Source organism: Drosophila mauritiana, chromosome 2R (genome assembly GCF_004382145.1).
Source record: "Drosophila mauritiana strain mau12 chromosome 2R, ASM438214v1, whole genome shotgun sequence".
Lineage (NCBI taxonomy): Eukaryota > Metazoa > Arthropoda > Insecta > Diptera > Drosophilidae > Drosophila > Drosophila mauritiana.
Genome location: NC_046668.1, coordinates 17,770,581 through 17,791,990, shown reverse-complemented (window position 1 = coordinate 17,791,990; position 21,410 = coordinate 17,770,581). Strand labels below are relative to the sequence as shown.

Below are 21,410 nucleotides of genomic sequence, written 5' to 3'. Positions count from 1 at the left end.
TTGTGTTATCTTTGAATTACATATTTTCGATCTAAATTTATTTGCAAAATAGGAATTAAAACATAAATTTGCAATAATATATTTAAAAATCGATAACATATCGATTGACAACACTGCGCTGCCAGGGCCGCCGAAAACAGTGTGCACAGTGTGTATTGATTGCGTGTGTGTGTGTACCGTGCGGCCGTGTGTGGGTGTCACTGACTGATATTTGACAAGTAAGATAAAATATAAATATTAGGGCGATTTTCGCGATCCGTGCTAATCCCATCAACGATTTGCCGCCCCCCACTCAGATGATAGCAATGGACGAGCAGCGCGGCGACAAGATCTACGGCGGATGCGAGGGTCCGGACGCCATGTACGTGAAGCTGATTTCCTCGGACGGCCACGAATTTGTCGTCAAACGCGAGCACGCTCTCACCTCCGGCACAATCCGGGCGATGTTGTCCGGACCGGGTCAGTTTGCCGAGAACGAGGCCAACGAGGTGCATTTCCGGGAGATACCGTAAGTAGGGTGGCTCCACCAAAGGCACAGCCAAGTTGCTCCGCCGGCAGCGGTGCGCTCACCTGCACGGCGACCAGTCTGTGTGACCTAATGACCGGCGACAAATTTGCACAGATGTACGGTACATAGCCAAGATGTACGCAGTTACATGGGTGCATGCATGTACGTAGAGCACACCCAAGTAAAGTCCACGGATTACAGATCGTTCGGTATGATTCAAATTGGCCCGTTTTACACGTAATCTCGGGCACAACTGCGCGCATTAGATTAGCACACAGTCCGGCATCGATTGCTGCTACAAATCAGATTGATGGTGTTATTTCCGCGTATATTCTGATTGATCTGTACCTAAACTCTATAATAGCAATCAAAATGTGCAGCAATGTGTAGGGTTTCTATAAGAAAAAAGCTAGTCAACTCCCAACTCATTACTTCTTAAGCTAAACCAGCTTATAAATTCAGATGCTCAAGGATTCGTGCATTTGTGTTCTATCTGTTTAAGCATTATTGTTAGAGTGGTAGTCATATACTTTCAAAAGTAGTTTCTTTAACTATTAACGTTGTTAAATCATTTCAGATCCCACGTCCTACAAAAGGTCTGCATGTACTTCACCTATAAAGTGCGTTACACCAACAGCTCTACCGAAATACCCGAATTCCCGATCGCTCCGGAGATCGCATTAGAACTTTTGATGGCGGCTAATTTCCTAGACTGCTAAAAACATAATATTGGTTAATTTGAATTTACATTATTTACAAGTGAACGAAGGAGGGCCAGACTGCGTAAAGCTTAATTCGCCCATGTTAATTTGGTAATGAAACGAGAAGATCGTCCCTGCGAGAAAATAAATTTCTGTTGATTTCCTAAACGATCAGTTTTGTAATACGCTTTTTTCGAAAAACATTGCTTTTTATTAAACATCAACGAAAGTGCAGAGCGTCGCATTTCTATTTGGAGTGCTTGGACCTGGATTTGGCGGCATTTTTGTTGTTCAGCATGGCGAAACGCATTTGCTGGATGAGCCATTGGACACCCTCGCCCAGACCCTCGCCGGATATAGCGCTGCTGGAGCAGATGTGCCAGGGTTTGTCCTTGATGTTCTCCAATCTGAGAGCTGCACACGGATGATATATTATAAGCAACATGTAGTTATTAACTTTTGAGTAACTTAAGAAAAAGACCTGCTGCTATTTTCACACTGGACAGCGAGTCCTCCATGTCCATTTTGTTGCCGTAGAAGAGAATTGGCACAATTCGGTTGCACAAGTCCGGATGCTGCAGGACCAGATCCAGCTCATCCTTGACCACCACTAAAATTGAAACATTGAGCCATGGGCGGGAGTTGTTAATTTGCATATCCAATACCGAATCTCATGCGATCGCTGGAATCAATGACGTAGATGATGCCGTGGCAGTTCTTAAACTGATGCTCCCACAGATTCCTGTATCGCGTCGCGCCGGACATGTCGATTGCCTTAATGGAAACACCTGACATGCCTGCTCCAAGGGGATATATATAGTCAGAGTTGATGATTCCATTTCCACTTACTGTAAAACTGTTCCACCATGAAGCCAACTGTGGGCACCACAATGGATGTCTGTTCGCTGGACTTTTTGAAATGATTGATTATCGAGGACTTTCCACTGTTGTTTAGTCCCAGCACCAGAATCGTCATCTTATCCTTTTTAATCTTTATCAAATCGGCCAAATTGTGCAACATTCCCATTTTACTGGCGGACGGGCATCAATTTTATTTTGTTTACGGCGATTTTCCTGACATGTTTGGCCCTGCAAAGGACTTTCCATTGCCATGGCAACCCGCTTGGTGTTGGCATCGATTTATTGAAACTTATGGCCACCTTCAACTTTGGCTGCCGCATCCGATTCGTTCGCCCCCACGAATTTTCAAGTTCACCTAAGGCGTGACTTTGAGTATTGGTTCGATTACAAAAGTAGGGGGAGGTCACCCATCATGCCCAAGATGGAATTGTTTTGGACGGAAGCACACCTGCACTGAACTAAATGAATAGTAAAGGATTTCTGAGCAATATACATAGAGATTAGGCTTTAGGATTTCATAAAATAAATGATTAAGGGACTCAGTTTAGTAGTTTAATCTACAACTTGTAGCAAAATCAGGAATTTTTTGCTTTTGTTACAAAAGTTTTTCCATTTAAATGATTTAGACCGCTTGGCATTTTGATATTTACAATTGATTGCTTTACTAGTACAATAAATGACTTTAAAATTGGCCAAATGAATATTAAACTTTCAAATCCTTAATGTCTGTAACTGATATCCAAATTTTTTCGTCCAGACACAACAACATGCTGTAGTTTTATCCATCAACAAGACATTGGTCTTGATAGAACCTAAAACCGGATAAGGAATCCCAGCAATGGTTTCTTGCCAAATAACTCCAATCACGATCCACTTAGTTGAAACTATTGGCGATAAATAATGTTGATCAGAACTACGGGTTTTACGTGTTGACACAAGCCAAGGTTTATTGTAGAATTCTTCTTAAAAAACATGGTTACGGGTAGAGCTCCTCTACTTCTTGGTGTTCAAGATGATACCATCGTATTTCTGCTGGAACCACTTCATGGCATCCTCCTTGGTGAGGCGGTGCTGGAAGCCGACAGTGCCGGACTTGCGCTTCCTGTGGTTCACGTTGTAGCCTGCAAGATAAACCAGAGTAGGAGATAAGAAATCAACGTTTTTCGCAATCCAGGAGACGCTGTCGAAATTGTACCGTGTGGCCTCGCATGGAATGTAGCAAGTCCAACTAAGCACATCTTCTTTGCTATGCGCACATTCACTGAGCATCAGAGCCTCGATTGGCAGAGATACCTAATTAAGTGCACGATTCGAAACGTAGGAGACAGATGCTTACCAGGGCGGCCGAGGACGACGTAGAAGTCCAGACCATAGATACCGATGGACGGATCGTACTTGATGCCCAGATCGATGTGTTCCTGGATGCCGAAACCGAAGTTGCCGGTGGAGGAGAAGTTCTCCCGACGCAGCTCGTACTCGCGCACCTTCAGGCCACGCTCCAGAATCTCCTCGGCCTTGGCGCCGCGCACCGTGCAGTGGACAGCGATCTTCTCGTTACGGCGAATACCGAACGAACGGACCGTGTAGCGGGCCTTGGAGAACACTGGCTGCTGGCCAGTCAGCTGCTCCAGCACCTGTTGGCATGCTCTAGTTAGCCAGTGATCATGGTTATGCTGCATCTGGGTCTATCTTACCTTGGCGGCACGGGTCAGCCTGTCACCGGACTCGCCCACGCAGATGTTCAGGCAGAGCTTGCGGATGTGCAGATCCCTCATCGGGTTCTTCGCGGGATCGCGCTTGATCTTCTTGGTAACAGCCTGAAAAACAACCAAGGAAACTCGTCACTTCTTGTGAGGCCATCGTAAACACACAGCGTACAACTTTTGCATGACAAAAATATGGTTGAAAATATGTCGATGCGTGCAGCAATTGTGGTTGAACCTACCGCCATTATGGTATGTAGGAGTGAAAGCTGCTCACAGGTATCCCTCGCTACAAATAAACGATTTAAAAGTGGTTAAATAAAAATATCGGCAAAAAAACGCGGAGCACTCACCGGAAACTTGTAAGAAAAGAAGGAAAGGTTAGTGTGACCGCGCTGAAGCGCACAAATGGACCTAAAAAACGCATGACACGTGCTGTTGTCGTGCTGTTATCGAACTATCGTGCTGTTGTGCGCACGGCCTTCCATCACTAACGGTTAACAGAGCAAATTGTAAATAAATGGGGTATTCCCTAAAATGTTAATCACTAAAATTGGTTTATTCAATTATTTCGTTGAATACTGAACAGCAAATATGGCAGATGTTTGCTATTAGTTGATTGTTCGGATTTTTACAAGAAGACCTATTAAATTACTTTGAAGCTTGATTTGATAATTGTTTACTTGGCATTATTGGCATGGAACGGAAAATCCAATTAAAATAAAAAAATATTTGAAATATGGCCCGCTTATCTTATTCTCATTCATTGCGCATTAAGCACATCAGTTAAGTAATGCATCCAAATTAATGAAAAAGGCACTTTTAGTGATATTAATTGAAAAACTTGAAGTAAACGTCAATAATTGTTTATTTGAATTATTAATTTTAGCAATAATGTGTATTTCATTGAAGAATTCCGTCAATCCGTATGTAGAGCTTAGTCGATGGACTTCATCTTGCAGAGGAAGTTAATAGGTAGTAACTTAATATCCTCGTTAATCCTGCAGACGAACACATCGCCATCCTTGGACAGCACTCTGCCCACGGACTCGCGGTCATCGCCGTAGATGATCTTGAATTCGTCGCCATTGCTTGGTAGCACTGGCGCCAAGTGCTCGCTGACGATGGACACACTGCGATCCTCCTGGCGCAGGAATACGGAGCACACACCGTTAGAAACGGTGCGGATGATGCCCGTTTGCCCAACGAGATCGGTGTCGTCGTGCGTGTGAATGCGAACTTCAATGTCTGTGGTACACCAGTCGCCCATCGAGGAGTCCAGACTGGCTCCAGGTGTCTGGGGATTGTACGGCGACTGCGGTATGCCACCAGGAGTATTCGGTGAATAAGTCGATGGCGACGGAGTGTTCATGTAGCCAACGGGATACGGCGACGGAGCAGGACTGGGACTGGGATTGAATGGACTGTAGCTTCTGTCCGATCCATACAGAGTGCCAGGAGTTTGCGGGGCAAACTGGGAAGTCATTTGATAGCCAGGGGTACCTTTAAGATTCGATAGAGTTACAATACGTCAAGAACAATGCGCAACCAAAGTACTTACTTGGATTGTATCCAGGGCTGGGACTGGGCTCCTCAAGGGAGTAATCGAAATCGTTGTTCCTGGCCGGCGTTGTGTTTGCCGTGGGATCCCAAGCGCCATGTCGTGGTGTCATGCTGCCATCGTGCGATGGTGTCATTGTGCCATAAGGCGTACGAGTATCCGTATCCCAGTTGGGCGTCTGGCTTCCCACCAACGGAGTTTTCGATCCGGCAGCGGTATAACTGGGAGTCTGGGCACCGTATCCGGGAGTGCGAGCTGGGGTGCGTCCATATGTGGAGACACTGCCCTCTTTTCCGGTGACTCCCACAATGGCAATGTGATTCCGGTCCACCGAAATCGTCTGGCATGAGGTATGCAGTTCCACACGAGCCGTGCTCTCGGTGGCATCCTTCACAATTCCCACGGCGCCCTTATAAGGTCCTCCACTAATCTTAATGGTTTTACCCAAGATCTCACGGTCACGGGTCACTCGGAAACCACCTCGTCCACCACGGGCGCCACCACGAGCTCCACGACCAGCGGATGGATGCATGGGCGATTGAATGCGCGGCGACATAAAACCTAGGCCGCCCACCATGCCGGCATTACTAACGTTCGTCTTGCTGCCTCCAGCCAACTGCAAATGCCTAGTCTTGCACACAAAGATTCCACCGTTCTCCGTGTACATGCGGCAATGGAGAAAGGCCAGACTGCGATACAAATGTTTGATCTCGCCGGAACGTCCCTGAAAGATTTGACTTTGAAGATACCACAAATTGGATAAAATGAAATAACTTACTGCATGGGGTCCCTCCATCACCTTGACTACATCGCGCCGGCGAATCTGGTTCTGATCTGCATCCAGAGCCACCGTATGGCGGTTCTCCTTTCGCTTGTGCAATGCAGTTGGCTTGCACTCGATGCACTTGCCATTCATGCCCAAGACATGGAAATTCTCCCGCTCCAATCGCACTATGACACCCACATTCTGGGAGCTGTTATGATACTTATACTTATAAAGTCTGTTTCACAAGTTATTACATTCGTAAACTCACTCCAGTTGCACCATATCTCCCCATTGAAACTGGCCGAGACAGTCCACACCTGTGGCAACATCCGAGCACAGTTGCAAGTCCCTTGGCAGCACCTCCAACTCGTGATTGGTAAGATCGGAGACGAGCACCACTCTTGTAGGCTCGACGCGAATAATGAGACCAGTTTCGCCTTCGTAACGACCAGCCAACACTCTGGCGTGATCTCCTGTCTTGAAGTATTTGCGCAGCTCACTGGCTTTGAAAATCAAAGGATCCTGCAAAAATCACTTGTTTAATTACTTGATTCTACATTTCTTTTGTAATACACACCTTTAAATCTTGATGTTTAGGCATGACAGTAATCATGGTGCCGTCAATAGCCACAATCTTGGCCTGCAAGTTTTCCAAATCTCCCACGCAGACTTCCACATTGTCGCCCATTGAGAATGAGTGAGCCATAGTGGGATCATCCTTCACGGTGCCCATTATTTCCAAGTTTACCTCTGCATAAGTAAATTTCCAGGTTAATATGAACACAAGCTGGTCGAACTTTCATATCTTACCTTCCGGAGATTCTTCAAAGCGTTCTAGCTCGGCTAAAGTGGGCTTTACACCGTCCGACAGAATGGCCGACATGGTAAAGTTCTTATAGAGGAATCCCTTTCGCGAATACCGATTTCCCTCGAAGAGAAGGAAATCACCATCTGAGTGTACTTCACCTCCAATTGCCCTAAACGAAAACGTAGTTTAGGTCTTGAGCGAAATCAACTCCACTGGTAATACATACCTTACGGCCTCTGGATCAAAAGGTTTAGCTGCTGGGCGGCGTTTCTTCTTGCGCTTGTTATCATCACTCTCCTATTGAATACATACATTTATAGATCACATTACACTTTATAAAATGTTTATGATCGCCCTACCGTTGCTGTTGTTCGCAAGGCTCCTCGCATGCGTGTGTAGTCAATGCGAGGAAGCAACTTGAGATGTACTTGGTTCTGGGCCAGATCCACGTAGTCCACCTGGGCGATGTCGTCCTTGTAGAGACCGCGCTTCAAGCGCACCCATTGCTTCACTTTAAGGCCAACCTGCTCCTTGACCACCTTTAGCACATCCGTCATCTCCTTGATGGGCACCATTTCCTGCTTCCATTTGCCCATCCGAAGATTACCCACGTTATCAATGCAAGTTTTAACATGAGTCTGCTTGTAGGCCTCCAAGTAAATGTATCCCTTGACGCCCTCTGGTGCAATAATAGATTTGATTTGCAATGGATCGTCTGTGTTCAGGTAGGTTAAGTACTTTCGCATCAGAAGAAGCGCTGTGGCCTTCTCCTCGCCTATGCGACATTTCACCATCCACAAATTGGGATCCCTGCGCAGAGTACATAGAATAAAATGGTTGCCATTTGGTAAAGATATGGAAACTCACTTGATGCCGGGTAATAGAGTTTGTTGGGTAATCTCGTCTGACATCTCTTCACCGCCATCTCCAAAGTGGCGTTTTGCAATGGACTCATCGGCGTACTTCTTACGGAGGTACTCCTCTATCTCGTCCTCCTTTTGAGTGCTAGAATATAGTAAACATATTAGACTGAGACTGGGTACTATCCTAAGCTTCAACTTACTCCCAAAGGTTTGTGCCTCGTCGACGAATTTCAATATCCCTGGCTGTGGGACCCAGCTCATCAATCTCATTGCCCACAATGCCAATTTCATTGGCGCCCTCTTCCCACTCGTCATCTTCATCGACCTATAGTTTAGTGAATGATTACAGTTATATATGGAAAAAGTGTACGTGTTATAAAGACTCACTTCATCGTCCACTTCAGCTTCGTCAATGATGAAGCCACCAAAACGCTCCTTCTTTTTCTTCTTTCTTGGGTGATCGTCGTTCTCCTCCTCATCGTACTCCTCGGAATCGATGTCCTCGCCTGGTGGCTCCTCCTCCTCCTCGCCGGATTCATCGCTCTTGCCACGATTGTCTCGTCTCTGTGGAGATTCCGAGCCAGATCTAGAGTGGCCCGATTGCGAGCGTGATCTGGACCTGGAAACGGAGCGAGAACCCCTAGAACCGGACCTGGAACGCGATCTTGACTTGGAGCGGGCACTCCGTTGTGACTTGTTGGAAATTGATCCATCTTCGGAGCCACTATCCGACATATTACTGACTTCCGAGTCCGACATTATGGTCTATGTGAGTCCTAAAGGCAAACAAAGAAAAGTGATAACAATCCATTTGATATGGCAAGAATGCACATACATTTAGGAGCACCCCGCCACTTTTGATATGCAGGTGCTCTTGCGGACAAACGAACATATGCAAGTTAATTTCGCGAATAAATAAACTTCATTGGATGTTGATCTTTTCTTTATTCCATTGTTATATAGATGAAACTGGTTAGAATGCGATATCGTCTACCGATTCCTTTCTTAAGTTTTTTTTCTTCTTTAACACGAAATTTGTAAACGTGTGCGAGTGCAACGAAGCAAAATCGGTGGTTTTCATATCTTCAACTATTATTCACAATATATGCTGGGGTATATGCATTTTATACTTGCAGCGAAGATTTAATAAATCTAGTACTTACTATATCCTTTATGTTTAATTCGATTTCTTCGTAGCAAATTGTGCAAAAGCAAAGAAGTAATCCTTTCCACGCCAGTGGTGAGACAGTCGTAAATCTGTTGTTATCGATTGCTTGCGTTAGAAAAGTTAATACCAAAGTAGGAACTAGTTCCGTGAGCTATGGTTGTTCAGAAACTGAAAATTAAATTATTATAAGTAAATATTTTAAAGCATTTACTCCGCTATAAAAAGATAAATTTAAAGAGAGTGGAAATCAATTTATAATTCCACAAACGATGTGTAGCGCTCCAGTGAACCAGTTCCAATTCGGGAACAGCCCAGCTGGCTTATTATCAGCAGAAGGATTCGGTCACACTGGCTACTACGGAGAAATAAGTAATCATATTTTTAAAAATAACCATTACTAGCTGATAAAAGCCAGCGGGCAAGCACAATTCCCAAACCTGAATCGACTATGTGGCGTTGAAGTGAAAACACCGCAAGGTTCACCGTGCAATTCACTCAATAACCATATCAACCCCACACATCTGGCGCAGACTGTATGTATAAACAGATGCACATACGGGGATGTGCATGTGTGTGCCCACTACCACCTACCGCATTTCCATAAGCTGAGAGTTTGGCAATAACGACGAATCTCTCGCTTTCCCGACCAGATTAAAGAATTCGGTTATATAGCCCGCCGATCGACGGCCCGTAACTCTGGCGTCGGCAGAGAGTGGGCGTGCAAGTGGGTTTCTCGGGGCAGTAAGGTGTGGTTCCACAACACCATAAAGCAGACGAAGCGAAAGAAAAAAACAAAAAAAAAACACAACTTGGTGGTGGGAAAGTCTCTCTTCTGTTCCACCTGTGAATATTTGCAGGAAGTCCGCCAGTTAGCTAGTTATTGTGTCATGCAATCGATATCCGCCGTAACATATGCTTCTGGTATCTCAGGTTGAAACCTCTATCCGGAATCGCCCACTGTGCGGTAACTGTGGACCATGAACACCGCGGGAGCCACCAGTCAACCGCCGCCCACTAAAAATGAGAGTGAGTTATGCACTTGCCCCCCTACCACCACACCATAAAACTAAATGAAATCTATTTCCCCGCCAGTTCACTCCGAGGAGTATCTCATCCACGTGCATATGCCGAACAAGAGCTTCAAGGCTGTTCGGTTTAATGTCAAGGAGACCGTTTTCCATGTGATCCGGCGCACCGTCGAGGATCTGGGCACGGATGGACGGACACCCAGCATTCAGCGATATGCCTGCCGCATGCTCAACATGATCACCAAGGAGGTGATCTGGCTGGCCAGGAGCACTTCGATGCAGAAGGTTCTCTCGCACATCCTGACGCCCGGCTGCTCAAACGTCGACTGTCCCAACAACCAGTCGGAGTTGGATGAGGTTCTATTGGAGCATGGAAGAAGGATCACCGACAATAGGGTGTGGCGTGTGGAGCTCAGAGTGCGCTACGTGCCAAATAATATTCAGGAGCTCTTCGAGGAGGACAAGGCCACCTGCTTCTATTACTTCAATCAGGTGAAAGAGGACTTTATACAAGCCAATGTCACATCCATCGACACTGAAGTGGCGGTGCAACTCTGCTGTCTGGGCATTCGTCATTATTTCAAGAACATCACCGTGAAAGCACCAGACAAAAAGCAGCACATTGACTACATTGAAAAGGAAATCGGATTTAAAAGTTTTCTTCCTCAATCTGTGATAGCCACATCAAAGCCAAAGAATCTTAAGAAACTGATCCAAGTCGGTTACAAAAAGGTCTACAATTACAACGACATTGAGTACTTGACGCGGTGAGCATTCCTGAAGTTTAAAGTCACGTGTCCCGTTTATATATCGTTTCTTGTTACAGGTTCTTTGATCTTCTGAAGAATATTTATTTAACGAACTTCGAGCAGTTCTCGGTAACCCTGAGCTCGGCGTGGAATATTTCTGGAATTCTACACGTCGGCCCTCACATTGGTAATTACTTCACAGGTGTGCAAAAAATACCTTGCTAAACATATTTTGTACTTTTAGGAATCTCGTACCAGACTCATCCTCAGGCCAGCTTGAAGAACGTGGCTCAGTTTAAAGATGTGGTCTCTATTAAAACGTGCACTTTACCAAAGGAAAAACTGTCCAAGTCTGGCGAGAATACCACGGAACCAGAGCTTCAGAGCTTTAATTGCAACTGCCAGAAGATTAAAACCCAAATAAAAATATCAGCTTCCAACAATGTGGAAGATTTGGTTATAACGTGCAATGGTATTAATGTGAGTTTGCAGTGTAGAATTATCCGTATTACCTATTTTAACGCTTATTTTAATTACCTACAGACCGCTGAGAGTATTGCTGACCTAATTGACGGTTACTGCCGGCTGTTATCAAAAGACCTAGAGTTCACGATTTGGCATCGAGAGACAAACGCGTCGAACGAAGATAGCGCAAAAGCATTGCCCAATGATGCGACGCTGGGGTCCAATAAATCAACTTCAAGTCAGGGAAAACCGATGCTGACCGATGATTATGCCGAGATTGGATTATTGGAGGGCGAGGGCGATTACTCTACGCCCACCGTCCGGAATTATGAGTTGGACAGAGCCCTCATTACGCCGAGCGCCAAAATTGGTGTGGGACAGTTTGGTGATGTGTATGTAGGCACGTATACGCTTCCGAAACTGGGCAAGGGCAAGAACTCTGCAGGAAATGGAAAAAATAGCAATAGTGACCAAAGAAATGCCGATTCAAGGCCAGATGTTATACAAGTGGCGATAAAGACATGTAAAGCTAACGACGATCCTGAAAAAACCGAAAACTTTCTTGCCGAAGCTTGTAAGTTTTACAATTACGTGTAATTTGTTTGCACTTTCTTAAGACTCAAATTTTACTTTCAGATATTATGCAAAAATTCGATCATCCCCATATTATTCGCTTAATCGGCATTTGCAGCGTAATGCCCATTTGGATAGTTATGGAATTGGCCAAACTGGGTGAACTGCGTGCATACTTAAAGACAAACAGCGAAAGGTAATACTGAAGCATTAATAATTAATTTGATTTTAATAACTTGATTGTTTTCATTAGATTAAGCCACGGTACTCTACTGAAGTATTGCTATCAGCTATCGACTGCTCTCAGTTATTTGGAATCCAAAAAGTTTGTTCACCGAGATATAGCGGCGCGTAATGTACTAGTCAGCTCACCAACATGTGTTAAGGTTATATTTAATTCAGATTTGCGTTTGACTGAGATATACTAAGTTGATTTCAAACTTGCAGTTGGCTGATTTTGGATTATCACGTTGGGTTTCCGATCAGTCGTATTATCACTCAACCCCCACAGTTGCCCTTCCCATCAAATGGATGTCCCCCGAGTCAATAAACTTTAGAAGATTTACCACTGCTAGTGATGTTTGGATGTTCGGTAAGTAAAATATGTGGCTACCTATCTACTATTGCTAATCTTATAATTATATTAGGTGTCTGCATTTGGGAAATACTCATGCTCGGTGTAAAGCCCTTCCAAGGCGTCAAGAACAGCGATGTTATATTAAAGCTCGAAAACGGGGAGCGTCTGCCATTGCCTCCCAACTGCCCGCCTAGATTATATTCGTTAATGTCCCAATGCTGGGCGTACGAGCCACTTAAACGACCGAATTTCAAGCGGATCAAGGAAACTCTACAGTAAGTCACCCTAAAATCTAAACTATACTTGATTAAACAGTATATTTTTTTATTTCTTAGTGAAATTCTGATTGAAGACAGCATTAATTCATCGGAGACACTGAAGCGGGAGCAACGAAAAGTGGCTTCCATGTCCTGGATTGGCAGTGATGACATCGACATTCCGCCATCGAAACCTTCAAGGGTGATGCACGATCCTGGTAATTACCTCTATTTAAGTAAACTTTTATATAAGTATTCTAATGTTTTAATTATTTGCAGACATCACTGGTTTAATGCCTGAAACAACGGGGCTACCTCAGACTTATATTATTGCACAAAATCCCGCGGTGCTGGCCAAACTGATGATGGAGAACCAAAAACGAGGCATAAATCCAGCGGCGTACACCACACCAGCTTCGGTATTTAATACTCTAGCCGTAGGATTAGATGACACCAATCCGAATGTTTCGCTTAAGACTACTAAGCTACCAGCAGCAGATTTGTTAAAACTTGACCCCATCGCAGAATCCGAAAGGCTTAGGTCCCAATTTTCAGCTAATAGCAGCGCTAGTCAACTGGCTAATCCCCTTACTGCTTCTGCTAACCCCCATGAATCCCTCAATTCACACCAGGCAGGAATGTTTACGGGTAGTTTGCCTTCAAAGAGCAGCTTCGTCGTTTGCCCACCCCAAACAGAGGAACACATGCAAGCCGAAAACATTTCTAACCCGTCTGTGTCCAAGGTATCCGGATATAGCCTATATGGGAGCCTGGAGAGGCACCCACCACCACCTGCAAAAGCCATGCACTCCAAAGGTGGCAGCCTGGAACGCCACCAGTCATTGATGTCAGCCCAGAATCTTGTTTTCTACAATACAAAGCCGCCACCAAACTGCACGAATACGGCAGAGCGATCGAGGAGCATGGAGCGGAACACATACTTCCATGCCTATCGACAACAGATGAAAACCTCCATTGAATGCGAAGCTCTTCCCGAGGAGATTTACGATTTTGGGGGCATCGGACTCAAAACTTGTGTGTCCGCTAGGCAGCAACCCAAGTTCAGCCCAATGGTTAATGTGCGCCCAGCTGAACTGGGCCAAGTACAAAACACAGATTGCATGGGATTACAGCCGAATATCCCTGTATGCGGCACAATGGACTCCTTTGGAGTTATATCCCCTCACAACTTGGACGAAAGTCTAAGACATCAAAGAGAAATGGAGCGTCAGTGGATGACTTCGGGACCACAGAGCATCACAGTTAATCCTAACATTTCCGAAGGAGCTGCTTGCTTGGCCACATTGCAAGCTGAAGCCATGGGAAATCAGGTTTGGGCCTATTGGACTCGTTGGCAGCCGAGCTTTGCATATCCTTTTTATTTCCCTTCGTTTTTTTACTTTTATGCTAAAGAGCATTAGTCCTATATTTGTATTTAGTAACATTTTTATGTTAACTTTGATTTATTTAAGTTTTAGTTAAAATATTCCTGAAATCCTTGAGCCGCGAGTAACAAATCCTCTTTATTTCCAGGGCATTCACAATGTTTTGGGCGAAAAACTACGACAACAGCAAAAGGATAGCAACAGCGATAGCGAATGGTTAATTCAAGAAGAATTGCTAGTAAGTACCAAATAAAGACTATAAAGAAAGTAGGTTTCATATCATACAAATTTCAGCGGCAGAGATCCTGCTCAATACCTCAAGGATCGCTCAATGATCATCAGGCACAAATGTTTAAGCTTGACTTCATGTCAGCTGGTCCCTCCAGTTTGCCGGACTGCTCGAACTCCAGTTCTCGACCTATGACACCAAATGCAAATCTCTCTTCACTGAAGTCGAACCACTCATCGGCAGATCATTTGTCCAGCTTGACGTCTGCAGAAGAACAGATGGGCTCAAATGCCCGAAACCTTGGCAGTGCAGTTCCAAGTCGACCACCTAACCGCGCGGATGATGAAGTTTATTGCGCCACCACACTGGTGGTCAAATCAATAATGGCGCTGTCGCAAGGTGTGGAGAAAGCGAATACCGAGGGTTACTTGGAATTGGTTAAGAACGTGGGCGTCAAGTTGAGAAACCTGCTAACATCGGTGGACAAAATATCGATAATATTTCCAGCACAGGCCCTTAAGTAAGCAAGTTTGTTGCTTATAAAGTTGATTAATTTAACGCTATTTGTTTATAGGGAAGTGCAAATGGCACATCAGGTACTTTCAAAAGACATGCATGAATTGGTCTCAGCGATGCGATTGGCTCAACAATATAGTGACACTACGCTGGATTGTGAATATCGCAAGTGAGTGCTAACCACCGAAACGAATTTAAATATTCAAGAAAACTAATTATGATTTCTTTTAAAGGAGTATGCTGTCTGCTGCCCATGTTTTGGCTATGGACGCCAAAAACCTGTTTGATGTCGTCGATTCGATACGTCAACGTTATCAACATCTATTCCCGCCATCCGCCACAAAAGAAACAAGTTGTTCGTCAAGTTTTGAGTCGACTTCTGGATCTATTGTCGCAGAGCCAGTTAATGACCTTGGTGGTTATATCAAGACTAGCACTTCTGGAGATTTGCTTCAAAACACAGGAATATATGATAATGATCTGCATCATAGCTTCAACTCGCAATTACAGTTGCAAAACCCAAATGGAAGCATGGATTTAAGCGGCGGTGGTAGTCTACAGCGAGGGATGAGCCTTGGCTTGGACACCACCAGGGCGACAAACGAGCCCTTGCGAATTGTTGAGGAGACCCTGGGCAGCCCGGGTGAACATATGTACTGCAATACGTCCGCCTTGCACGGCCACGCGTAATTCTAAAGCTTATGTTTTTTTCTATGCGAAGATAGATATTAACTTAACGACCTAACTACTGTAAATACTTAATATATATCAGAATATGTATATCACTCGAACTATTCAGCGGATAATTCGCTTATCTACGTACGGAATATACATAGCTTTGAACATACTTACTCACTAAAAAGTTTGACGAGACCCCAACTCGGCCGGCCGCATTCTCACATCGTCATGTAGTCAAAATAATTTAAGAAACAAAGACACGTTTTTGAATGAAGATGGCTAGTAATAGTAATTTATAGATAATCTACTCGATCTAATACAACTAAAAATTAAATTCATCATCATTTCGGGTGTGTTTTAAGACATTTATATTGTGATTTATAGTTTACCATTATAGGCTTTACTCGGAGCTAATTATTTTGGTGCAAGGTTCAATCACAAAAAATAAAAAGATTAAATAAACAAAAAGCGTTGTTTCTTTTTTTCATTTATTCGTGCAATGTTCGAAAGAACATTTCGTAATCATCCCAATAAGTAAAAAAATCTCAGAAAATACGGGGTATGGAATTCTTTAATAAGTTAACATCGGCTCACGTTACAAATGCAAATGTAATAAATCTTTTTATTGGGTCAACAAGTCATTAAATTCGGTAACAACACCTATCGACATACAAACAATGACGTGATTATATTGGATGAAATCTTTTTCGGAAGTGAAGTTTGTTTTGTACTATATAAAGAAAATTATTGGAGATAGCCATTAAGAGATTCCATTTAAATATTTGTTCGAGTTGATTTGCTAGCTTAGATATATATCCTTTACGAATATATTGTGCGCTCTATCCACTCCTCCAAAGTAAAGGTGGCTGTTTCGTTCTTCTCGGTGTCGCGCTCCTTGAATATATCTAAAGAAACGTTTACAATAGAATTTATATAAATTAAAAAATTAGGAAACTAGGATCATTCACATTACCAATATATGTCTTGATTTTAACAGCGCACATGATGAAATCATCGAAGGCTATTTTGCCATCACGAGAGCCATATCGATGGCCCAAAACATTTAGAACACGATTGTTTAGATGATAGCCGGCAGAGTTGAGAGCCTCGCGAAGCTGGAATCCGGATACCCTGCCCGTATTCTCCACATCATAGACCTTAAATATGGCCTTCCATTTGGCGATTTCCGAAAGTAAAGTCTCGAACTCCTCGAATCCCAGCTTTCCCGATTTATCAGCATCCAACATGGCAACCATGGAGCGGCAAACATCCTTGGAAAAGCCATGAGTCTCATCCACAATTGCTGTAAAGATTTGTTTGTATTCTATTCTTTTTTAAAAGCATACTATTTTACCATTTGCTGTTACAGGACCTCCATCCGCCGGATTGTCCCCTATCAGCCTCTTGTTCGACTGATCATTCATTCCCAACTGCTCCTCGAATGGCGTGCCCTTCAAAAACGGTCCACAAATCAAGGACAAAAGACCACAAGCCCCAGCTCCATCTTCGCCAGGACCAGAAGCCTGGGTCTCAAAGGCCATGTTATTGGAGAAACGATTGAAAACCACTGGTTTGGGTAAATCTGAAAGGAAATCATTGTTTGAAACACCATGTGTGTGTAGTTTTTAATATCGAGCCTTACCGTCCCTCATCGAATGGTCCAGAATGCGTTTCAATTCCATCCAATCCACCTCCATGTCCTTGCCGGCAATGCTGTCGAACAGGCGACGCAAGCCCTCCTTCTGAGGATCGATAGGCTTGGGTGTTGGGAATCCTGGCGTAATCTTTAAAGCGATATTTCTAATTAAGCGATCCCGATCCCATTGACCACAGTTAACTTACCGTATCGGCTTTGCCGCCATAACCCACATGATCATCATTCTCTCTAGATGGGAGTGAAAAGCGAAATGATTGACATTGAAGTGAATGGAAAACAATTTATAGAGAAACAAATGGAATACAATACTATGTACAATACAAGGATTTCGAATGGCCTAATGAGTATTGAGAAGCAGATATTCAAGATGAGCTTAATTTGTTGGGGTCCATTATCAAAAGTATGTTGTTGTGGGAGTTTCCTTTATTTTTACTTTAATAAATATCTCGTTACATGACAAAAATACAATCTAAACAAGGGTTAAAAATAATCCGAAAAATTAAACTTTGTTAATAGATTTAACTATGTTGCTGCCACCCTTTTGATAACTGATAAATTAAGGAAATGGAACTATATATTAATCAGAATTATTCTTAACATGTAACAGACAGATGGACAGACAGACCGACATTACATTTGAATTTATCTAGAGGAAATATATTTCGAGTTACTGGAATACTGCAGGCGTTAATCTCAAGTAAAAATATACATAAGAAGAGTGATTAAAAAATGGCATAACCAACTTATCTGTCAGGAATGTGTAGAGGGTAAAGAAACAAATCTAGTCAAACATTTACTAGCACTAGAGATTAAAGAATACTATAGTCACATACCACATATTGCACGTAAGAAGCTTTTAGTTATAGAAACCCCTCATTATTTCTAATATACAAACTCATTGTCATTGTCTACTTGTACGCACTCCATGTTATTTTGAGTTTCTGAGAACACTCGAATGATGAACTCTCCCTCCTCGTTCGGATCGAAAGTTGAAGGCACAATCAGGTAGTGACCAGGAGGCAATTTGAAGCGAGCACACACCTAAATAAAAACGCAAATGTTAAGGGATTGAAACTATATCCTGGATTTGTCCGTATACGTACTTCGCGGGTGTTGATAAAGTGCGGCGATCGTCCCACAGAAGACTTGTATCTGAAAAAGTTCAGACCCTGGGGACGGTTTTCCAGTTCGCGATCATTAAGGCTATAGATAGCGAAACCAATGGTCAGACACTCCATTCCCATATTGCGCTTCGATCTGCGATTCTTTTGCATTAAGGCCACGATGACGGTACACTGTCCTTCTTCATCTTCTTCATCAGGATCGACTAGGGTGATAATGTACTGGGGGTTGTGCCAGAAGGTATCAAGGAAATTTCGGCAGCCACCAGCTGTAACACCGGGTGTCCATTCTCCCTCATACATGGACATCTCCCACTTTCGCTTGCCACTGTTCTGTTGGTCCTCGGTCAGCGAATCAGGCGACAAATTGCAAATCTGAATAAAATCATTGTGAATGAAGCATGAAATATTTCAGCAAGAAATGTTAATAGTTCTACCTCCACGCGATCGAAGTGGTTAAGGAAATCTTGGAAGGACATCCAGAACTCTCCGTCTCTGTCGAATGTTAGTCCAATCTCCGCCTTCTGTTCCTCGGGTATATAACGCCATTCTGGTGAGCTATCACTCCATGGTCCATTCCACTCGGCCTCATTGCCCCAAGGATTGCGCATTCTTATCATAGGGATCTTTCCCTGACGATTTGGCGTAACGATGTCAATAAGGCAAACCTGTTGAGATAGGTTTCTATTATTAAAAGTTCTTATCATAGTTTTCTAACAAACCTTGGTTATGGAGTAAGCGTGACCACGGATTAAGCCCTGAGGAGTTTCAGCCTCTGTGACATTTGGATCAGGCTCAATCGAGCATCCCATCATGGAATTGCGTTCAGCTGCTTTTTGCAGGATGGTAAAGAGATTGCCGGGTGCTTCTTTTAAATCGTACCACTCGGATACGCCGCCAGTAAAGTCTTCCATGGCCTCGCAAGTGCTGCCTCCCTTTAGTGCCTCGTAGGATCCGTGAAGTCTAGAAAGCATATATACATGAGTGGAACGAAAAGTATGTGAATAACGTTGTCCTACTTGGCATAAGCCTTCTCCAGCAGGGCGCTCCAGAACTCGTTCTTCTCCGTGGAGTGCATGTACATCAGCTCTCCATTATAAGTGGGCAAGCGGTCATCAATGATCACATCAACCCATTTACCTTAAAGTTTTAAATAAAATTGTACGAGCATGAATAATGCTTTTTAATAAATAACTTACCATACTGCCAAAAGCGGAAATGGAAGATACCAGCATAGTTCTCCTCGAAACTCTGTTCCGCTGGAATTACGCGGAAGAAGAGGTTGGATTCCTGAGTTAAATTGGCTGTGGCAGCCAAGAGCCAACTGTAAATTTAAGCATTTATTTAAAATTACGAAGTATTCTAGGTGTGTAAATATAGATTTCATTCTTACCAGTCACCAAGCTCGCCTTGCTGGACATCAAAACGTGAATAACCCTCCACAAAAAACTGGGGATTCTCGGCGATTTCCTTTATAATTAAAGCATTTATACCTTCAGTTACAGGTAATATCAAAGTACCTAAAACTTACATGAGGTCTTAGCCATTCGATGTGACGATCTGGACGTCGGGAAAACTGAAGGGACTCGTTCGAAGCCGGGAAAAGTGGATCTTCGAAAAGGGAACCGCTGGCCAGGCAGCTGTTCAATATTGTCTCATAGTCCTGCACCTCGGAATAGGGTCCCAGGTTCGAGCTCTTCTCTCCCAGCTAAAAAATACGTGCTATTAGTGATATGAATCTAACAAAATTGATGTACTTGAGTAAGAGTATTATGTATGTACACGGTAAAGTTGTGTAATGGAGTTGTATAAACGATGATGCGTTTTACACTTTACATGCAAAAGAAAAAGAAAACAATGACAACACAGTACGACACTTTGGCAGCGCATTATCCTTGAAATGGAATTATGTCAATGCCATAAGGATGAAGGGAGTATGTACTTACGTTCCCATAGTACAACGTACTACTACTTTGAGATTGCAATGGTTGCTAATGAGTGGAATGTATATGTATTTGTTAACATGCATATGTAGATTTCAATGGATTGGTTTCTATGTTTGTTTAGTATAGTATAGCCCCCTGTAAATAAGTGATGATAACCCGGTGGGTCAACTTACAACTCTCATATTCTTGATGCTGGGCAGAACCCTCTTGGTGTCGGCCTCCTTCTTGATGAATATCTCGTTGATTACCGATCCGACCACATCCTTGGCCGCTCCCATTGCAGCCTCTCCAGCTGCATTGAGGAACTCCTGTCCCGCTTGCCTCAAGAATCCCCTCAAGTCGTCCATCGTGCAGATATCTGAAAATATAAATATGTATGTAGTTTAATGTCAGTTAGCAGTGTAAGGTGCCGCCTCAGATTAAAAACCCATTAATAAATATTTATTGTTCAAACATTTGATGTCTAGTTAGCAACATCCAATATTTATATCGCCCATATTTACTTATAAGCCTCGCGGTGAAATTAAAAGCACACCCAGAGACATAAATATGGTTTAACGAGCATAACAGAATCGTTAGTGTTCCCAGTGTGACTGGAAGTCCGGCTAAATGAAATTACTTTAATTCACGCAAACTGAAATTATACTTTGGAGACAAGAATGTCTCGGTTCGCACCCAAATATAATTCAAATGTTTCTACATATACAATGCTGAATTTATATATATGTAGTCCCGTATATATGCTATATTGTGTGACATCATTCGGAAGCATGAGAATCTCTAGTGACTCAAAGGGTGTGCGCCATTCGGGAGATTGAGCTTCGTTTCTTATCCATATTAAGCCGTGATATTGACATTGACCCACGGAACTACTACAGATGTACTGCACATATAGGGTATATATTTTTGTGACAATAGTAAATTGGCCTTTAATTGGGGCGAAATATGCTAGATTGGCTCCCATCTGTTATTGTATTTGCGAACATAGGTAATTCCACGGCGAAACCCAAACAGGTTTGGTAATTAATGCATTCTTCTGGCCTGGCTCATTCCCGTGACCCGTGATTTTCGTAAAGAATAGTAGATTCGTCATAAGCACTTGATATTTCTAATACTATATATATTTGACCATTTCCCAACGGACCTTGATTGGCCGAGAGAACGATTTCCGAATCGAATCACGCACTTTCACTCCCCAAAATCACAGCACAACAATAAAGTAACGGAACCGCGTACCTTCACCAGACGGAGATATTTACTCACTACAAATATTTATATCTGTAGCTAACA

The 21,410-nt window shown here is 43.4% G+C and overlaps 6 protein-coding genes across 10 annotated transcripts; 2 read left to right on the top strand and 4 right to left on the bottom strand.

The window, feature by feature from the left end:
• Window positions 1-115: 115 nt before the first annotated feature.
• Window positions 116-1,380, top strand: LOC117138528 (elongin-C). Its single transcript, XM_033300666.1, has 3 exons — window positions 116-218; window positions 297-508; window positions 1,086-1,380. Exons 2-3 carry the CDS (start codon window positions 297-299, stop codon window positions 1,225-1,227), a joined length of 354 nt encoding a protein of 117 aa, XP_033156557.1. The 5' UTR covers window positions 116-218; the 3' UTR covers window positions 1,228-1,380.
• Window positions 1,377-2,285, bottom strand: LOC117138526 (ADP-ribosylation factor-like protein 6). Its single transcript, XM_033300664.1, has 4 exons — window positions 2,059-2,285; window positions 1,875-2,006; window positions 1,691-1,819; window positions 1,377-1,623 (listed from the first exon to the last, which is right to left on the bottom strand). The coding sequence occupies exons 1-4, from the start codon at window positions 2,234-2,236 to the stop codon at window positions 1,457-1,459; spliced, it is 606 nt and encodes a 201-aa protein (XP_033156555.1). The 5' UTR covers window positions 2,237-2,285; the 3' UTR covers window positions 1,377-1,456.
• A 699-nt stretch (window positions 2,286-2,984) lies between these two features.
• Window positions 2,985-4,062, bottom strand: LOC117138527 (60S ribosomal protein L11). The gene is made up of 4 exons (XM_033300665.1): window positions 4,016-4,062; window positions 3,765-3,887; window positions 3,407-3,704; window positions 2,985-3,191 (listed from the first exon to the last, which is right to left on the bottom strand). Exons 1-4 carry the CDS (start codon window positions 4,019-4,021, stop codon window positions 3,064-3,066), a joined length of 555 nt encoding a protein of 184 aa, XP_033156556.1. The 5' UTR covers window positions 4,022-4,062; the 3' UTR covers window positions 2,985-3,063.
• Window positions 4,063-4,623: 561 nt separating this feature from the next.
• LOC117136638 (transcription elongation factor SPT5) lies at window positions 4,624-9,031 on the bottom strand. Its single transcript, XM_033297629.1, has 12 exons — window positions 8,935-9,031; window positions 8,159-8,547; window positions 7,972-8,096; window positions 7,776-7,913; window positions 7,268-7,718; window positions 7,135-7,205; window positions 6,911-7,077; window positions 6,678-6,850; window positions 6,369-6,622; window positions 6,113-6,308; window positions 5,335-6,058; window positions 4,624-5,276 (listed from the first exon to the last, which is right to left on the bottom strand). The coding sequence occupies exons 2-12, from the start codon at window positions 8,528-8,530 to the stop codon at window positions 4,711-4,713; spliced, it is 3,237 nt and encodes a 1,078-aa protein (XP_033153520.1). The 5' UTR covers window positions 8,531-8,547; window positions 8,935-9,031; the 3' UTR covers window positions 4,624-4,710.
• A 219-nt stretch (window positions 9,032-9,250) lies between these two features.
• LOC117135436 (focal adhesion kinase 1) lies at window positions 9,251-15,740 on the top strand. Of its 4 annotated transcripts, none has more exons than XM_033295603.1 (16): window positions 9,251-9,308; window positions 9,870-9,965; window positions 10,032-10,734; window positions 10,794-10,903; window positions 10,961-11,196; window positions 11,260-11,755; window positions 11,818-11,950; window positions 12,008-12,140; window positions 12,202-12,346; window positions 12,402-12,606; window positions 12,667-12,806; window positions 12,868-13,919; window positions 14,122-14,211; window positions 14,268-14,722; window positions 14,777-14,887; window positions 14,952-15,740. In XM_033295603.1, the coding sequence occupies exons 2-16, from the start codon at window positions 9,917-9,919 to the stop codon at window positions 15,406-15,408; spliced, it is 4,515 nt and encodes a 1,504-aa protein (XP_033151494.1). In that variant the 5' UTR covers window positions 9,251-9,308; window positions 9,870-9,916; the 3' UTR covers window positions 15,409-15,740. The 4 variants fall into 4 exon arrangements, with proteins under 4 accessions (XP_033151494.1, XP_033151495.1, XP_033151493.1 ...); XM_033295604.1 differs by lacking the exon at window positions 9,251-9,308 and adding an exon at window positions 9,329-9,472; XM_033295602.1 differs by lacking the exon at window positions 9,251-9,308 and having other exon boundaries at window positions 9,329-9,965.
• A 251-nt stretch (window positions 15,741-15,991) lies between these two features.
• On the bottom strand, window positions 15,992-21,405 carry LOC117135437 (calpain-A). Of its 2 annotated transcripts, none has more exons than XM_033295607.1 (15): window positions 21,357-21,405; window positions 20,294-20,478; window positions 19,706-19,882; window positions 19,568-19,644; window positions 19,374-19,498; window positions 19,194-19,314; window positions 18,897-19,137; window positions 18,612-18,842; window positions 18,157-18,549; window positions 17,976-18,094; window positions 17,239-17,281; window positions 17,039-17,180; window positions 16,751-16,978; window positions 16,370-16,699; window positions 15,992-16,301 (listed from the first exon to the last, which is right to left on the bottom strand). In XM_033295607.1, the coding sequence occupies exons 2-15, from the start codon at window positions 20,465-20,467 to the stop codon at window positions 16,216-16,218; spliced, it is 2,487 nt and encodes an 828-aa protein (XP_033151498.1). In that variant the 5' UTR covers window positions 20,468-20,478; window positions 21,357-21,405; the 3' UTR covers window positions 15,992-16,215. The 2 variants fall into 2 exon arrangements, with proteins under 2 accessions (XP_033151498.1, XP_033151497.1); XM_033295606.1 differs by having other exon boundaries at window positions 21,265-21,386.
• Window positions 21,406-21,410: the final 5 nt, after the last annotated feature.

Bases quoted from the DNA above. Each gene is read 5' to 3' on its own strand.
- LOC117138528 (XM_033300666.1), top strand. From the start codon at position 297: ATGATAGCAATGGACGAGCAGCGCGGCGACAAGATCTACGGCGGATGC. The intron at 509-1,085 runs GTAAGTAGGGTG...AAATCATTTCAG, and splicing joins GTGCATTTCCGGGAGATACC to ATCCCACGTCCTACAAAAGG.
- LOC117138526 (XM_033300664.1), bottom strand. From the start codon at position 2,236: ATGGGAATGTTGCACAATTTGGCCGATTTGATAAAGATTAAAAAGGAT. The intron at 2,007-2,058 runs GTAAGTGGAAAT...CCCTTGGAGCAG, and splicing joins CATGGTGGAACAGTTTTACA to GCATGTCAGGTGTTTCCATT. The intron at 1,624-1,690 runs GTCTTTTTCTTA...ATCCGTGTGCAG, and splicing joins CAGTGTGAAAATAGCAGCAG to CTCTCAGATTGGAGAACATC.
- LOC117138527 (XM_033300665.1), bottom strand. The intron at 3,705-3,764 runs GTAAGATAGACC...GCATGCCAACAG, and splicing joins GGCTGACCCGTGCCGCCAAG to GTGCTGGAGCAGCTGACTGG. The intron at 3,192-3,406 runs GTAAGCATCTGT...TTTATCTTGCAG, and splicing joins CGTCGTCCTCGGCCGCCCTG to GCTACAACGTGAACCACAGG.
- LOC117136638 (XM_033297629.1), bottom strand. From the start codon at position 8,530: ATGTCGGACTCGGAAGTCAGTAATATGTCGGATAGTGGCTCCGAAGAT. The intron at 7,719-7,775 runs GTGAGTTTCCAT...TACTCTGCGCAG, and splicing joins ACTCTATTACCCGGCATCAA to GGATCCCAATTTGTGGATGG. The intron at 5,277-5,334 runs GTAAGTACTTTG...CGAATCTTAAAG, and splicing joins CAGCCCTGGATACAATCCAA to GTACCCCTGGCTATCAAATG.
- LOC117135436 (XM_033295603.1), top strand. From the start codon at position 9,917: ATGAACACCGCGGGAGCCACCAGTCAACCGCCGCCCACTAAAAATGAG. The intron at 11,756-11,817 runs GTAAGTTTTACA...TTTTACTTTCAG, and splicing joins AAACTTTCTTGCCGAAGCTT to ATATTATGCAAAAATTCGAT. The intron at 13,920-14,121 runs GTTTGGGCCTAT...CTTTATTTCCAG, and splicing joins CTGAAGCCATGGGAAATCAG to GGCATTCACAATGTTTTGGG.
- LOC117135437 (XM_033295607.1), bottom strand. From the start codon at position 20,467: ATGGACGACTTGAGGGGATTCTTGAGGCAAGCGGGACAGGAGTTCCTC. The intron at 17,282-17,975 runs GTGCGTACAAGT...ACTCCCATCTAG, and splicing joins GAAACTCAAAATAACATGGA to AGAGAATGATGATCATGTGG. The intron at 16,302-16,369 runs GTAATGTGAATG...ACGTTTCTTTAG, and splicing joins TAAAATCAAGACATATATTG to ATATATTCAAGGAGCGCGAC.